General features: G+C 52.6%; 1 protein-coding gene across 7 annotated transcripts in view; it reads left to right on the top strand.

The window, feature by feature from the left end:
• ZNF362 (zinc finger protein 362) overlaps positions 1 to 17,616 on the top strand; it is a 40,404-nt gene that overhangs the window by 2,382 nt on the left and 20,406 nt on the right. For 2 of the 7 annotated variants that reach the window (XM_072827164.1, XM_072827163.1), the window contains exons 2-4: positions 12,045 to 12,170; positions 13,024 to 13,095; positions 17,512 to 17,575. In XM_072827164.1, the coding sequence (XP_072683265.1) occupies positions 12,133 to 12,170; positions 13,024 to 13,095; positions 17,512 to 17,575 (174 nt within the window). In that variant the 5' untranslated portion in view covers positions 12,045 to 12,132. Of the gene's footprint in view, positions 1 to 9,636; positions 11,617 to 12,044; positions 12,171 to 13,023; positions 13,096 to 17,511; positions 17,576 to 17,616 lie in introns of those variants that run through there. The other 5 variants (XM_072827166.1, XM_072827168.1, XM_072827165.1 and 2 more) reach the window with 4 other exon arrangements.

Below are 17,616 nucleotides of genomic sequence, written 5' to 3'. Positions count from 1 at the left end.
GCGCTGGGGTGGCTTCTGGAGCCCTCCGGCAAGTGTGTGTGTGTGTGTGTGTGTGTGTGTGTGTGTGTTTGGAGAGCCCCTTCTTTGATCTGGTGGGCCTCCTGGCCTCTGGAGGTGGCATCTGGTGGCAGATGCCCCTGGGTGGTGGGCTTTTGTCAGGGTGCAGGCTGGGGGCCCCAGTGGGTCTTGTCTGAGGGGAGGGGAAGGAGGGGTCGTCTGGTGGGGGGAGGGCACTGGTTTGCTGGTCTGAGCCTCTCCCTGGTGGTACCTTTCTACTCTTTTCTGCTACTTCTGCCGGCACCCTGAAGGCTCCTGTGTTGGAGGCAGTTTGGGTTTGGGTGAAGTTACTGAAGTGTCTTGCCGGACAGGTCAGAGCCTGCAGGTGTTGAAGACTACGGGAGGGTCTACCAGGCCCAAAGGTCTGGAGTGGCAGGCGCTGTCCAAGGCACCGGGGCAGGTTGGGCCTGGTCTTTAGCCCTTTGGGAAAGTTTGTCCTGGGAAGACCGTGAGCCCTTCTGGCCCTGTCCCAGCATCTCCTGGACAGGAGACCCCTCTCGTCTCACTTCTGATTTGTATCCTGGCTCCACAGGACAACGTGAGCTTCCTGAGGACAGAGTCAGGGATTGAAGGCTGGGGTTTAGGGGTTCAGGGCTGCAGAACTTGACATGCCTGGGCCAGGGGGTACCAAGCTAGGTATTTTTCAGATAGAGAAACTGAGGTTCAGAGAGGGGAAGTGACTTGCCCAAAGTTGCATTGCCAGTTAAGAGGAGGGCTAAGATAGGGACCCCGATGTCCAGGCTCCCACCTCTGGGCTGTCGCTGGTGTTCTCTCTGGAGGCCCTGACTCCTGGAAGAGTCATGTTGGACAGAACTAGACTGGAATGGGACAGCATGTCCACCTTCACTGCCCCTGCTCCCGGCCATCATAAGCCTTCCTTGTGAATGGAACTTTATAGTTTGCATGGTGTAGCGCGTGGTTATCACGTCAGGCTCTCCCAGAAACTTGCTTGGGGTGAAATCGTTAGGATGGGGACATTTAACCCCATTTCTAAATTTAGGAAACTGAGTCTTGGAGAGGTTGAGCAGTGGCACAGGAGGCCTTAAAAACAAGTCTCCAGACTCCTTGTCCAGGCCTTTTTCTAGGTGGACTTTGGTGCTTTGTAGGTAGGACTTTAACCCACCTTCTAGTGTTTGATCTGTCAGATTCTTCTGCTGACCCAGTGGCTGTGCAAAAATCTAGGGGCTCCACCAAACAGTGTCAGAGCTGAAAAGGCCCTGAGAGGTCATCTGGGCTCAGAGAGGGGAAGCCACTGGCTTGAAGTCACTTAGCAGTTTGGGTCCCAGCTAGGACCAGAGCCCTGGTCTCCCTTCTCCCTTCCTCTATGAGAAACTCAGAGGGGGAGTGAACCACTCTACCCTCTACTAGGCTCCACTGGGCCCTGGGGAGTAGTGATTGCTGCCGGTGGTGATTGGTGATGGGGTAGTGGGTATTATAATGGCCAACATCTCAGAGACATGGGTTTGTTCAAGGGGCTGAGAAATAGGCTATCTGTGTGCTTGGGGGAGTGGAGGCAATGGGGGGTGGCCCCAGGTGGAGAGGAAGCTGGTGTGGGGGTGAGGTGTAGACTTGGTTTGAAGCCAGCCTGTCCCATCCTTCTCTGGGCAGACACTTCCTTGCCCTGCCTTTCTATAAGGCAGAGTCCTCCCTTCCTCCCTCTCTGTCTGCCTCCCTTCCTCCTTCCCTTCCTTTCTTCTTTCCTTCTTTTTCTTTTGTTAAAATATTTTATTAATAAATATTCATGAGAGGCTCCGAGAGAGGCAGAGACATAGGCCCCTTGGGGAGCCTGATGTGGGACTTGATCCCAGGACCCCCAGGATCATGACCTGAGCCAAAGGCAGGTGCTCAACTGCTGAGCCACCCAAATGCCCTCTTCTTTCCTTCTTCTAACTGCCATCAGTTAGTCATTCACTGGCTTTCTAGATCATTCCTTTATTCTTTTCACTGTCCACTTGTTAGTTTAGTGGTTAGCCATTTTAGCAGTCCGTCCCTCAGTCCTTGCATCCACCTGGTCTCCAGCTCACCCAGCACAGGCTGGACAGCCACATGAGATACAAATACAGTCCTCCTGGGCTCAAGCAAACAAGGAAGAAGACCGCAAGTAGAGGGAGCACTAGCCAGGGCAGTATTTGTGGGTGCCTGCATGTGTTACAGGGGAGGTCTCTTGATGAAGAGGAGGCTTGACAATACCAGAGGACTTAGTTCCACAAATGGTCATGATGGTGGATCTGGGGCCTGGGACCAAGTCTCACTTGCAAATTGACTTTACAGTTTGTGCTGGGTGGTCCATAGGTTGTATCACTTTGTATGCATTCTTCCCTTCTTTGAACCTCAGTTTCTTGATCTTTAAGAAGGGGTCCACTGTGAATTTCTTGTAGGTTTGGGCGGGTAACAAGGGTATGTGGGATGTCTCTGAGCCCTGGCCAGGCATGTGGGAGGACCTCAGTATATACCAACTGAATGATAAGGACCACTGATCACCAACCTAGGCCCCACCTTGATTTTTGGAAACCATCGTGATGTTTCAGAATGAGCCAAGTGGTCTGGGGACCCTGAAAGCCCTGCCCTGGCTTGTCTTTACCCTGCTGAAATTCTTCAGATGTTTCCAGGGCATTTCAAAGAACAAAAATCCGAAGTCCTTTGCGAGTGGGCAGACAGGGGCCGTCACGGTCCGGGAGGGCCTGTCCCCCCTCAGCTCCCTTGCCCACCCCGCAGGCTCACCGCCTCCAGCCACACCAGCTGCTTTCTGTACTTTGAACTTACAGATTGTTGGGCTGGAGGCTTTCCGTATCCCCTACCTGGAACACTCTTCCCCAAATGTTTGCATGGCCAGCATCTTCTTGTTTCATCGGTTTCCACTCAGATGTTACCTCCACCGAGAGGCTTCCCTGACCACTTGCTCTGGGATAGCTTCCTACGGTCACGACACTGTCACATTCGGCCCCTTTCCACTTTCTCTGTGGCTCTTGACAGTGTGTGAAGCTTTCTTGTTGATTTGTTGATTTGTCCTCCTTGCCTGTCTCCACTGCTGAACGTAGGTGCTAGCACCCCATGCATGATCTGGGATTTAGAATCTTATAAGAGGGACCCTCTCTGCCTTACTTATTTAGCAGCACAGAGTACCTTGTGGCAGGCCATGTTCCAAAAGACTTTATAAATGTTAATGTATTGAATGCTCATTGTCATTACCCCCATTTTACAGATGAGGAAATCAAGGCACAGAGAGACTAGGTAACTTGCCTGAGTCCACGGAGCTTGTCAGGGCCATTGCAGGATTTGAACCCAGCACTCTGGGACTCTTCCTTCGAATCCTCCAGCTGTTGAGGGGAAGTCCAGCCTCAACCGTCCCCTGCACAGAGCAGGAATCCCCTTCCCACTTCCTTGACAAAAGGGCCTCCCATCTCCACTAGAGGGAACTCCCCACCAGGACCCCCAGCTTCTTCTTGTCAGATACTTGACGTGGCCAGAAAGATTTTCTCTACAAAGTACTGCACTTTCCCTGTGAATAACATTTGGGGGTGATGTTCGTGTTCTGGATTCCCAGGGCTTTTGACCTTGTGGTCTCAAGACCTCAGTAGCCTTTTTCTCTGCACTGGGTTGTGAGCTCCTTGAAGGGCGGGTAGCCGCGATGCGTGGTGCTGAATGACGAGTCAGTCAATGAATGAGTGTGTACAGAGCATGCATCCCGAGCTCCTTTAATCCCAGGAGCTCTGTGCTAGGTGCTGGCTCTGGGGATTGGAGTACTCGGGGAAAGAGGACAGTTCTCTCTCCATGTAGCCCCAAGAAAGTCTGTCTCTGATGATGCTTACGTACCCAATTTCTGGAGGACCATTTGAGATTCAAAGTCACTCACTAATTGGCACTAATTGGAGAGAGGTAGACCTCACAGATTATCCACGCAAACCGCACTTTGTCCACTGGGGGAATAAAACAGGAAGGGGAGAGGTAGGACTTGTCTAAGACCATACACACCTTACGGTGCTTTGCCTGGGGGGCTTTCTGCTCCCCATAGTGTGTGGGGATCAGAGCAGGAGCAGCCCTCTTGGAGAAGCTCTCCTGTAGTACCGGTCTCCTTACCTCCGTAACAGGGGTAGCGTTTCTGGATATATAGGCTATGTGAAGACCCAATGTCATGCCTGGCACTTGGATGGGGATGAGGAAGTGGGCATGGTGGAGGTGGGTTGGGGGTGTGGGTATGGCTTCCTGGATGCTGGGGCTAGGGCTGGGCTTGAGAAGCCAGGAGAATTTAGGGAGGGGACCAGGTGGTGTCTTTACTGGATAAGGTATGTGGGGAAGGCCATGGGATTTGGTTCTGAGGCCCAAAGTGTCCTGCCTTGTCCCTGCTTCATCCATATAGCTACAGGATATCCTGAGCTGGGGGAGATGGCTCCCCACTATCTGAGTCGTTGGTTTTAGGTTTTACTCTAATGAGTTGAGTGATGGTCATGGTGTATGGAGGGTAGAGGTGCTTCTGGAAGGAAGTGATCATCTGAACTGTGAAGTTTTCCAGGTGGAGGGCATTCTGGGCAGAGGGTATGGCCTGGGCAAAGACCAGGAAGTGGGGAATCAAGGAACATGGGGAAGATGATACCCCAAGAGCGGGGGGGAAGGGGAGGGCCAGTGGTTGTGGGTTTTCCGTGGCCTGTTGTTACCCCTCCCCACTCCTCTATCTGACCAGCCCAATCTTCTATTGCTGACTTGTCCTACTCAGGGCTCACGCTATTTGCCTCCCCTGCCCCCTGCAGGGGCCTGAGCTCTGTCTCACTTATCTCTCAGGCTGCCGGCCCCTGGGGGTCCTGAGGCACAGCTCAAGAACAGGCTGTGACCACCTGCCAGTGGTTCCCAGCCCAGGACCTCTAGGACCCCTCTAGAAAGCTCCTTGGGGCCAGGCTGTGGCAGGGGTTCAGCAGTCACTGTCCCCTTTAGAGTTAATTCCAGGCTTGGCTCTCCAGCAGTCAGCAGAGGAGCCCCTGTGGGTCCTGGAAGCCTCCCAGAGCTGCAGCATCCCCAAGCAACCCCCAGCCCCAGCCCAGTTCACCTCCCTGGTTGGTCAGATTTCCATGTGGGTCTTTGGAATGTTGGGAAGGGCTCCCTTATGCCTGAGAGAACCTACTAACAGAACAACAACAGCTAAGGCTTACAGAGTCCTTACTGCACCAGGCACTGTTCTCAAGACTTGATACCGATTGACTCATTTAATCCCAACAACAGTGCTATGGGGATACCATTGTCATCCTCAGTTTGGTAATAATCCCAAGGGCCTGAGCTGGGGCTTTGACTCGGGCTATGTTGTACGGAAACTGTACTTTAACCCTTGAGTCGCCACATTGTCCCTCAGAGGGTCCAGGAACTCAGGCTGGGATTTAGTTTCAGCTGTCTTAGAGAGCAAGGGGTAGGGCGCCTGGGGGACTCAGTGGGTTAAGCATCTGACTCTTGGTCTCAGCTCGAGTCTTGATCTCAGGGTCATGAGTTCAAGCCCCGCATTGGGCTCCATGCTGGGCATGGAGCCTGCTTTATTTTAACTTTTTAAAAGATTTTATTTATTTATTCATGAGAGACACACAGAGAGAGAGGCAGAGACATAGGCAGAGGGAGAAGCCAGCTCCCTGCGGGGAGCCTAATGCAGAACTCAGTCCCAGGACCCCAGAATCACGACCTGAGCCAAAGACAGACACTCAACCACTGAGCCACTCAGGTGCCCTGGAGCCTGCTTTAAAAAAAAAAAAAAAAAAAAAAATATATATATATATATATATATATATATATTGAGAGAGAGAGAGAGAGAGGGAAAGGAACGGTGACCCAAAGAGGAGAAATGGACTCACTAAAGGTCATACAGCAAGCTGATGGTAGATCCGGTCTCCCTCTGTCCTCACCAGCTGTGTGCCTGGGCTTGAGCCTCATTCTTGACTCCCGACAAGGAGGAGATTAGGGTAGAAGCCAGGAGGGCCGGACCCTTGGGGGACGTGAGAAGGGGCATGGGGTAGGGGCTTCTTGGGGGCCTTGATGTGTGTTTTATAAGTCACAAAGCTGTCCATTTATGTTCTTAGCATCTTTCTGAATGCAGGCCGTATCTCAAAATGCTCCCAGCATCTACCTCGCAGGGTCATTAAGAGCCTAAGAGAAATGTTTGTTAGGTAGCAAACAGTACCTGGCACAGAACAGGTGCTCAGGTTCTCCTCTTGTCCTTTCTTTCTTTCTTTCTTTCTTTCTTTCTTTCTTTCTTTCTTTCTTTCTTTCTTTTCTTTCTTTTCTTTCTTTTCTTTCTTTCTTTAAGATTTTATTTATTTATTCATGAGAGACACAGAGAGAGAGAGAGACAGAGACCCAGGCAGAGGGAGAAGCACGGTCCATGCAGGGAGCCCAATGTGGGACTCAATCCCGGAACTCCAGGATCAGGCCCCAGGCCGAAAGCAGGTGCTAAACCATGGAGCCACCCAGGGATCCCATCCTCTTGTCCTTTCTTGCTGGCCGAAGGGCTTCCCTGTGAGGATGGGATCTGGGGGGCCCCAAGGGAGATGGAAGTAGAGAAGGGCATGTGTTCAAAGCCTGAGAAGGGTAACCTGGCCCATTCTCTAGATGAGGCTCCCAGGGAGGGTGATGGGGTGGCTCAGGGGGTGTTGGGGTGGCTCGGGCTGGGGACAGGGAGTGGGAGGGACAAAGAGGGGAAGAGCAGCATCCAGCTCCCCCTGACCAGGGCACAGAGCAGCCCTGCTTTCGGATGACTCCCGCCCTCATGATGAGAACAGCCCTTCCAACCCTGCAGGGCTGCGGAAACCCAGCCTAATTGGATCCAGGACCCTCGGGAGCCTTGGTCCTCGCAGGAAGTTCCCAGGAACCAGCTCCCGAGGCTGGCCTGGGTCTTGGGGCTGGGGTGGGGCCCAGCAGCTGGAGCTCAGCACTCTGGGCTGCGTGGAGTGGGGACACATGGAGGGCACAGGGATCGTGAGAGGCAGACTTGGAGCACGTGGGGGGCTCACGCTGGGAAAGTGGGAAACCTCAGCTTCTCCCCACTAGACTATCTCCGGCTTATCACTTCCAGGCCATCCTTCTGTCCACCAAAAACCTTGACCATGGCCTTCCCCTGCTCAGAGACCTTCCATGGCTCCCCATGGCCTTTTATCCAAGCACCGTAGCCTGGGACTCTGGCCCTTTGTGACCAGTCCCAGCCACCTTTCCCTGCTTCCTCTGCAAATCCCTGTACTATACCCACACCAGACCAAACGTGATGCTTTGTGCTTTCTTACTGCTGGGCCTTTGCACATGAACTTTTTACCACCTAGCCTGCCCTTTCCTGGCATCTCTTGACCTGTCTGCTTTCCCCCATTGTTAAGTCCCACGTTCATGAAATCTTCATGCACCCCTCAGTGGGATGAGCTCATCTTCCCAGGAACACCCGTACCCCATAGCTCAGCTGAGCCCCAGCAGCAGCTCGTTGTCACTCTGGGGCAGGGAGCATGTTTGAGAACCCTCAGCTACCCTAAGAAGCTAGCAGTTGGCCATGTCTTTGCACATGCTGCCCCTCGGCTTGGAATGCTCTCCCTCTACCCTCTGGCTCTCCTGGCAAACTTCTCAGTCTGTAGAGCTCATGTGGACAGTCCCCTCCTCTCTCTCGGGGACAGCCCTTCTCTTTTAGTGAATATTTATTGAGCACCTAGCATGAACTAGGCATCTGAGCACTTCCTATGTGGTTAGTACTTGGCTCTGGGGCCGCCTTAGTGGCTCTGTACTTGTGGGTCACGACTGGAGGGAGGATCTGGAGGCATGATAGAGAGGTAGAGAATGCAGGGGGCCGTGGGTGTGAATAACAGAGCTGTCCGCTTCATGCTGGGGAGAGAGTTAGAACGTGATCTTTAGCTGAGACCTGAAGGAAGAACCAGATGAGCTGTGGGGTCGTGTTAGGGTGTGGGGTCATAACTAAGAACCAAACCCAAGCCCTGATCTCAGAGTTCACAGCTATGTGGTGGGCAGACTGGGTGGACGGACAGGGAACCAGGCAGTTCTAGAAGAGTGGGGTCAGTGCTGTGGTGGAGGAGGTCCAGGAAGCTATGGAAGCTCAGAGAAGAGGCTGCAAATAGCTGTGGAGGGGCCTGTGAGCAAGAACACTTCCCCAAGGGTGTGACAGCGGAGCTGACTGGTGGTTGATGGGAATCTGGCAGGGCTCCAGCTGGGTGATGGCCCCAGATGAAAAGGCACAGCCTATGCAAAGGCACGGTGGTATGAAAGTGCAGCTTGTTTTGCGGGACCTGCAGGTGGTGTAGTGAGGCTGAAGGAAGGGAAGCTGTGGGGACGTATGTGTGTGGGATGTGTGTGGCCCACAGAACGTCACTGGTAAAGGCCTTTGGGTGCTGTGCTGGAGATTTGGAACTATACCTCAAAAGCGATGGGAACCCAAGAGAGATTTCAGGCAGGAGTGAGTGACCTGGGCAGGCTTTGGCCTAGTCCTCCCCGCTGAAGCCTGGTCTTCCCCATAGGACAAGCAACCCCTTCCTGACTCTGTGCTCCTGGCTGGGGTCTGGGGTGGGGCTGGAGGCTCACTGTGGGACTTTGAGCAAGCCCCTGGCCCTCTCTGAGCTCTTCTCTCCTCCCAGGTAAACCGGCAGGACCTGAGGCCAGAATCCTACTGGAGCTGTGGGCAGGGGTTGGGCTGTCTTGCTTGGCCTAGGCTTGCTGAACCTTTAGTCTTATGAAAAATATGCCTTAAAAAAGGTCCCATAACTACCCTGCAGAGACGTCAAAGAATAAGGAAATAAGGTAAACCCAAACCTACCATTTCTGCCCTCACCCCAAGCCTGAGGTACCATCACTATTAGCATTCTGGTTTTTCCTTCCCTCTTCTCAGTACCTGGTTTTTATATAGATGTCATTGTTCTGTCTACACATACAATTTAGAAAATCTGCTCCCCCACCCTATCTCCCTGACAAACATTGTATCACGGGTATTTTCTACATGACTTTGGAGTGGTTCCAGCCCTTCTTTCTAACAGTGTCAGAGTGAAAAGCATGGGCTTTGGAGCTTGACTTTCTGGGTTCAAATTGTTCATGCGTGGCTTTGGGCAACTTACCTAATATCTCCGTGCCTCAGTTCCTGGTAAGGTTGATATGGGTGTCAGATGAGTCATGACAATGCCAGTAAACATTGGCTATTAGTAATGATTGCTGACTATGTCACTGGGTAACGTGACTTACAGAGCCATCCTCCTATTTAAAAATCTGGCCCTTTCCGTTTTTCGTTATTGTAAAAAAAAACAAAACAAAACAAAAAAAAAACTGAAGCAAACAGCTTTGTACTTAAAACTTTGTCTATATTTGGGTTATTTTCTAGGGACAGATGACCAAGAATGGGATCACTAGGCCAGGAAGTCTGAACATTTTTTTTTTTGAGCTCTTGACACATTATTGCCAGACCGTTTTCAGAAATGATTATGGGGTGCCCAACTGGTTCAGTTGGTGGAGTGTGTGATTCTTGATCTCGGGGCTGTTGGTTCGAGCCCCATGTTGGGTGGAGAGATTATTTAATAATAAGTTCTCCAAAAAAAAAAAAAAAGAAAGAAAGGTTTGTTTCAGTTTATGTTCCTACCAGTAATGCCTAGCGGTGCCAATTTCATCTTACCCTCACCAGCACTCGGTATTATCATTTTCTTCTTTCTTTTTGCTATTTTAAGAGGTGAAACTCATTTAATTTTCACTGCCAGGGAAGCAGAGCCACTTTCTGTGTTGATTAGCTGTTAACATCCTTTTTGGTCTGCTAGTCTTTATGGAGCACACATAGCCCCTTCTCAGCTCACTTAGGAAGACAGGGCTTAGATACAGGAAATAGGGAATAGGGTGACACCAGGAACAGTAAGGTGCCAGGGTAGGGAAGGGAACTTTCATCTATCCAGGTCTTGACCCTTTCAGTTCCCTCCACCTAGAGCATTCATTCATTCATTCATATATTCATTCATTCATTCAGTCATTCATTCAAACATTTAGCAGATACTGTGCAGGGCTTAAAAGATAAATTACTCATCCATGATTCTGCCCTGAGAGAGAGCATGCCTAATACCAGAGATAGTCAAGCAATCAGAAAATAGGGGGATACATGTTCTGATGATGGATGTGCAGGGTACAAAGGGAACAGAGGAGAGGTACCCAGCATAGCCTAGGGGGGTGGAGGTGGAACAGTCCTGGAAAGCTTTCAGGAGGAAGTGGTCCATAAGCCAGAGCTTGAGTATAATTTGGAGTTAGCCAGTAAAATGAGGAGGACGGAGGGTTCCAGGGAGAGGAAGCAGCCTGAATGAAGGTTAGAAAATAAGGGAAGTGAAGCCCTGGGGGAACTCTATGGCTGGCTGGGTAGAGAGTAACGTCAGAACAATCAGTGAGGCCAAAGAGGTCAGCAGGGCCGGATATGTAAGGCCCAAGGAATCCAGACCTTGTCTGGAGGGCAATAGGGAGCCATGGGAGGTTCTAAGGAGGTGAATACCGTGATCTGCTCTTGTATTTTAGAAATATCACAGCAACTGCAGAAGGAGAATGGAATCGGGGCTGTGGGTAGAGCTAGGGAAATCAATGAGGGGACTCTTGCCAAAGGGGGCGAGGACCAAGGCAGAGAAAGGTTGCTGGAGACCTTTCCCCACTCTATGGAATCCTAAAAACAGCTCCAAAGTGCATATTGAATGTTACCTGTGCCAGGTAGCCCTTGTTGACAGCCACCACCGCCCCACTGGGTCCTACGTGCCTAGAGTACGCAGACTGTACAGGGCCTGGTGTGCACTGCTGAGTGGAGTGCCCACCATCAGCTGACCCTAACCTTTCCCTGTGCCTCCCGGACCCTCCATCTGTTCCCTCTCCACCCTTGGGCTACCAACAATTTTCTGTCTTTTTTTGGAGAATAAATTTATTGTTTTCATTATAAAAGCAACTGAATGCGGTTACAGAGAATCTGGAAATCAGAGAAACAAAGACAAAAACTAGATCGGCTCCAGCCACCTCTCCCAGCCCTCCCTCTGGGTGTGGCTCCCTGCAGCTTGCTTTTTCTGACGCAGGTTTTTATTTTTGCCTCCTTGTAATCATAGTGTCCGGACGGTTTTGGTCCTGCTCTCTCCCATTTGCTTTGTTGAGAGCTCGTTCCTCTGTGGCCACGGAGTCTGGACAAATCTCAGTTTTTAATGCCTGTGGGATGGTCTGGGGATGCGGGTGGGACAGAGTTGCTTAACCGCACCCTGCTGTCCTGCAGTGGCCAAGGCTTGTCACATGCCACCCTGGGCTGCCTGTCCTCTTTGTGTGTTTGTCTATACCCGGACTGCTGCAGGTGGCAGGGCCTGCCCCCTGGCATGCCCCTTCCTTGGTACTTCCTCTCCCAGTGCCCCTTTGTAGAGCTTACAAGGCTGGCCTCAGCGACCATCTTCCTGGGAAAGGATCATGGACAGATCTGGGTTCAAATCTAGACTTGGCTCTGTGACCTCAGGCACGTTACATTACCTCTCTGGACCTCAGTCTCCTCATCTGTATCACGGATCTATTGCAACAGTAAAATAATGACTGTAAAAAATGCCCTGACACGGTTCCTGGCCCACTGTAAGTGCTCAAGAATAAGTAATCAATATTATTCTATTTTTTCATCCCACAAAGAGTTTCTGAGATCACGGTGGGCTAGGTGCTGGAATGGCAAAGGTGAATGGGCATTGGCTATACCTGTGAGGAGCTCACAGTCTGGCGGGAAAGTCACCCAGGGAAACAGGTAGCACATCAGGGTGGGGCTGGACCAGGTCTGGGTGGTGTCCTAACTCCGTTACTTGCTAGCTGTGTGACTTTGGGCAAGTTGGTCAACCTTTCTGAGCTGCGGTTTCCTTTTCTGTTAAATGCACATCTCCCAGGGTCATTGGGAAGACTCTGTGACATGATGTGTATGACATACTCAGCACAGTGCCTGGCATGTAGTAGGTGTTGAAATAAATGGTAGCTGCCATTTTATTATTATTGTTATTGTTATTCCCATATACAAGGTGCTGTTGGGAACACAGAGGAAGTGACTGGCTGGGGGTTCAGGGAAAGCTCCGTAGAAGAGGGAACACTTGAGCTGGGTCTTGAAGGATGAGTAGAAGTTCACCAAGTGGGAAAGGACACTCTAGGTAAGGAGCCTGTGATTCCAGGTTGAAATTTGTGAATGAGGGGTTTGTTCTTTGGGGGGGATTAAGGCATTGTGTTCATCCCAGATTCCTCGAGTGCCCTCATTGCTTCCCTCTGGGTCTGTCCCGGAGTTCATGTGCACTCACCCTCTGGTGACAGCGCCCACCTGTGACTCTGTGTCCCGGTGGCTATGGGTTCCTGCTCCGTGTCCCCGTCTGTCCATGTTTGGGACCACAGGTCTGTGTCTGTCACGTGCGTCCGTGTGTGGTGCTGTCTGCATGTTCCTGTGATGGTGTTTGTCTGTGTGCGTATCCAGACGTCCCTCTGGGCCACACGGTGGGGGGCGATCCGCATGCTTCCTTGGCCTCCAGCTCCTACCAGATAGCCAGGGCTCCTTACTCACTCTCCTCCGGGTCCCAGCTCAGCCGCTGCCTCTCGCCTCCATCCCATTCTCCAGGGACCTCCTAACAGGTGTCCTCCTGCCTCCTCTCCTGGCCTTTCCAGTCCCATTGCACAGAGCGGTCAGAGAGGTTTTTCTAAACCACAGATTCGATCCCATCACCCGTTGCTTCGAGGCCAGACTCCAGGTGTAGGATTTCTTCAACTTTCTAGGTCATGCCCTGGCTGCTGGCTCCAGCCTTCCGTCCCATCTCCCAGTCTACACCAGCACACTGGGCTCCTCGCACATGGCGTATTGCTTCTCACCTCCGGGCCTTTGCTCAGACTGCTGCTTCTGTCAGGAATGCTCCCCAGTCCTGTGTTGCCTGGCTCACTCCCATTCATCCTTTAAGACCCAAAGCTGGCATCACCTCCAGTGGGCAGTCCTCCCTGATTCTTTTTTCCATCCTGGGTCAGGTCCCTGGCTCTGGGCTGTCATCCCTTACTTGGGGGGCAGGAGCAAGTGATTTGCCCAAGATCACACAGCTGGTGAGTTGGAGCCGAGATTGGAAGCTGGGTGGATTGGGCTCTAAACAAAGCAGACTGTCCCATGGGCCAGGCGAGGTGGTCGTAGCTAGGACTCGTAGAGTGGAGAGGGTGGATTTGAGGGGGATTTAGGAAATGCAGTCCCAGGGACGTGGCTGGTGGTGGATCTGAGCTGGGAGGGGTGGGCGGGGTTGTGTTGGGGATCCATGTGTGTCTGTGGCAGGAGCATCTGGGCAGATGGGGATGTCCGCTCACAGGAATGGCTAGAGGGGCACACGTCTTAGGGGAAGACCAAGTCCAGCTTAAGCCTGCTGAGTTTGACCATCCCATGAGACAGCAAAAGGGAGGCAGTTGGAAGGTGGGCCTGGAGCTCCAGGGGCAGGCCTGGTCTGGGGGTGGAGACTTGGGGATTGGCTGATATTTGAAGTCCTAGAGTGGATGGGCCACCCAGGGATGACGCAGATGGGACGGAGAAGCCTGGCCTATGGGTGACAGCTCTGAGAGATGCTGAGATGAGGGGCCCAGGATCATAGCCCAGACCTTCACGGTGGTCCAGGCAGCATGAAGCCATGAAGGGTCCGACTAGAAGGTGGCCTTTCAGCTTTGACCCCATGGAGGTCCTCAGTGGCATGTAGCAGGTCTCAGGCAAGAGTTCTTTTCTGCCGAAGATTGTGGGTGACATGTCTCCCTCCTCCACTTAGCTTGGAGCTCCCAGATGGCAGGGCTGCCCCACCCCCATTTACCTTAGTTTCCCCAGCACTGGTCCCTGTGTGGCCCAGAGGATGTATATCCAGAACGACTAGATGGGTGGATGGTGGATGGGCCAGCTGCCATCAGGATACTGTTTTCAGAAGCAGCTCTAGGTGTTTCATTCATCCACCTATCCAGCCCTTTTCACCTTGTGGAGCAAGAAAAACAGTGTGCTTGTGCTGCTGTGAGGGTCAGGGTTACGGGTCTCACAGCTCATAGCAGTCTTGGCTGCTCTCTGGGGCTTGAACACATCCTGCCCAACCACCAGCCTGTCTCTTCTGTCTGTCTCTGCAGGAACACTCAGCCCCTGGCCCCATCTCCTCTGCCCCAGGGGGCGCTGCCCTCAGGCTGCTCCCTCTGACCTCCACCCCCTTGGCTCTCTTGCCTCCCAGACCTTCTCCCCACCCACTTTCCATTCCAGCCCCACCCCTCAGCAGGCATTCTGCACCCCACTGTCTGGCCTGGCCCTCACTACCTCCCCTCTCCCACTCTCTTTGGTGCCTGAAGGTGGCGGCTCAGGGACCCAAACCTGCCCTTGTACTTTCACACATCCGTGCTTCCGCTCAAGCTGTGGTCTCTGCTGGGAATGCCCTTCTGCCTAAACACACACCTGTCCTAAACATACACCTGGCCGGTCTCCTGCTTAAAACCCCTCCCTTAAGACAAGGTCTGAGCGTGACCCTCCCCACCCACCACTTGCGATGGCCCGCCATGTCGAGCAGGTCCCAGGCTTGCACAGCTAGGTACCCACCCCACAGGCTTGCTGGGAGGCTCCCATGAGATACTCCTGGAGTGAGCCTAGCAGGAAGCCTGACATCAGTAGGAGCTTAGCAAATGGCCATCCCCCGACTGCCTTCCCCGCATTTGACACACAGGTGTACACCAGGGCCAGGGGCACAGACTGAATCATTAAATTACTTAAGACCAGCCAGAGGAGGACAAGGAGAAATTAGGCAGAGACTGTGGGGATCAGATTAAGTGGTCCGGGGCAAATCCTTTTCTTCCATGGCCCCAGCCAGGGGGAGGGGCATCCTTGTCTGCCCAGGAGCCTGACAAGTGGCAGAGAGGATGCTCTATCCCAGCCATGGGACCCTAGGCCAGCCACCTTCTTCCCCCCATATCTCCCTGATTGGGGGTAGGGGTGAGCCTTTGGGAAGCCTGAACTTGACATTGAGCTGAAGAGGAGGAGAAGGTAGCTCCCCCAGAACTCTGAGAACAGCTGGTGTGGTAGGCAGACTCCTGGGCCAGAGCAGGAATGAAGCGGAGCAGCCTATTTCACCCAATTTCACAGATGAGAACTCAGTCTCTGAGAGCGGATGCCCAGCAGTGCAGTGCGGTGCTCCCTTCTGTCTCTCTGTCCTTGTGGCCTGGAGCAAAGTGCCTCCCTCTGCAAAATGGGGATGCAGATACTCCCTTCTTCCTGGGGCTCTGAGGAGAATGTCAGAGAAGAGCTTTGTTAATTGTCAAATTGTGTGTGGTTGCCTTGAATTCTTCTTCTTATTCCTTCATTTATTCATTCTGTCGTGCAGCTCTCATTGTTGGTCACCTCTGGGCCTGGCTGCTGGGGATACTGAGATGGGTGAGATAGGTGTATCTAGTTCCTGGGTCCCCTTCCCCCCAGCCTGGAGCCTCCACTCCCTGGCTCTCCAGCTCAGTTCCCTTCACACTTTCCCTGGTGGGCAACAGATGGGAGGGACAGACAGGTCCTAACGCTGCTGGATGAGTGGGTGCCCGCCCCCTGGGGTGGTGCTCATTGTATCCTAAGACAGGACATAATCACAAGCCAGCAGTCAGGATGCCTTGTCTTTCCCCTGGACAACTAAGGGACCAATCAGCTGGACTTTGGAGTCAGGCAAATTAGAGCAGGAATCTCAGCTCTGCTTACTTGCTGTGTGACCTTGACCAAGTCACTCCACCTCTGGGAACTTCAGTTTCAGTTACAAAATGGGGATGATGAAAGTACCTGTCTTTGAGTGTCAGTGTGTCTGGTACAAGGTAGGCAGTTGGTAGATGGCAGCCTTCTGTCATTACTGTGTTGAGGTCTTTCTGAGAAAGGGATCTGGAACACTCAGGGAGAACTCCAGGCAGGAAATGCTTCTTAATGCTGGGCTGAGGGAAGGGCAGCTTGGTGTCTGTGGGTAGAGGGAGCAGGAGAGCCCTCAGAGGGCAGGGGCTGTCCCAGCCACCCTAGAGGAGGCTACTCTGACCCTCAGCCTGGCCAGGCTCAGACCCCAAGCAGCCCCCAGGCTGGGAGTGAAAGGCAGAGGATGTTTTGTGTAGGTATCTAGCTCTTTGCATGTGGGTGTTTGCTCAAGCAAGGACTGAGGTTTGCAAAGCAAATTCCCCAGAGCAAATGGCTTGAGCAAATCTAGTTACCAGTTTGACTCTGGCACCCTAGCCCTGTTGTCTTGGACAGGTCCTCCCCTTCTTTCCAAGCCTCAGTTTCTTCACCTATAAAATGGGGTAATAATACCTCCTGTGCTTATTTCTCAAGTAAAGATTACAAGGATAATCTATATTAGAAGTCATTATGAAAAGTGTTGAAATTAGATTGTATTGAGAGCTTTCTCCTAAAACCCTCTGCCTACAGTTCCAGTAGGGGCTCCTTGGGCTTCTAGGACCAGGAAAAGAGGTTGAAGGCACTTTATTTTGGCCTTGCCTGTTGGAAGTTTTACTTCAACAGCAATACCAGTCGGTATTTAGTAATTTCTGTAAGAGAGAGATAAAGAAGAGAATATTGATGGAGAACAAGAGTCTTCAGGATGGTCCCTGTAAGTCACTTCTTGACTTACTCCCGGGTTGCAGGAAGACTAGAACCCTCTGGAAGAGTAAGATAGCTCTGCAGGCCCATCTTTCACACTGCCATGGTTGAATGGCTTTCTAATTGCACGGGCCTGCCATGGAACTTGCCAGAGGTGAGGGCCACCAGTAGATTGTCACATACTTCTACTGAAGAGTCCTAAACTGCCCCAGCCGCAGGCCTCCCCAAGCCCCTCCTTAAGCACAGTATGCTGACACACTCTTGTAGGTAAAATGTTGTACGCGTCCATGCTTGTTTCTTGAAAACTCTCCAGAGGTACACTTTCTCAGGTCTCAGGGCAATAATCATTTGGGTCTCTAAACCATCGTGCCAAATTGCCCTTCAGAGTGGCCGTATCTGATGACCCAGGCTGCCCCCTTGTTCTGATGAGGATGTCTGCCTTCAAGGGGTCAGTGGTCAGAAGGGCAGGGATCAGGGTTGGACAGTTACCTCTGTTTTATGGCCATTTACAAAGTGCTCCAAGACTCCCCAATGTGTCTCTGTCTGGGAGGGGGGAGATGGGGGGCTTCTGTGTGGAATCCATGGGTCCATGGGGTCAGCTCTGCAGCCTTGGGCCCTTCTAGGGGATGGGGGTTGGTCTGCCCACATCAGGGTGATGGGGGGACTGGGAGCACAGCTGATCTGTCTCTGACCTTTGCCCTCTGGGGCCCACAGAGGGAGACACTGAATTCCTGACTTTTCAGCCTGGAGACCTGTTGCCCAGGCCTGGGAGGGGGTCTGTTGCAGGATGAGGGTCCCACAGGGGCAGGGGTCCCAGACACCGGGCCAGTCTTGAGTGGGCACGGCTGATGGGAGCTCGCCCCAGGCGGGTGGGGAGGGTCCCTGTGACAGTCGCTCTCTCCCCGCAGGATGGCCGAGCCTCGATTTAACAACCCCTACTTCTGGCCCCCTCCTCCCACCATGCCCAGCCAGGTAAGACCAAGCGCCCTCCGACCGCCCTCCCTCCTGGAGCT

The sequence above is a fragment of the Canis lupus genome, chromosome 5 (assembly GCF_048164855.1).
Source record: "Canis lupus baileyi chromosome 5, mCanLup2.hap1, whole genome shotgun sequence".
Lineage (NCBI taxonomy): Eukaryota > Metazoa > Chordata > Mammalia > Carnivora > Canidae > Canis > Canis lupus.
Note: the sequence above shows the minus strand (reverse complement) of the source record. Positions and strands in the feature narration are given on the sequence as shown.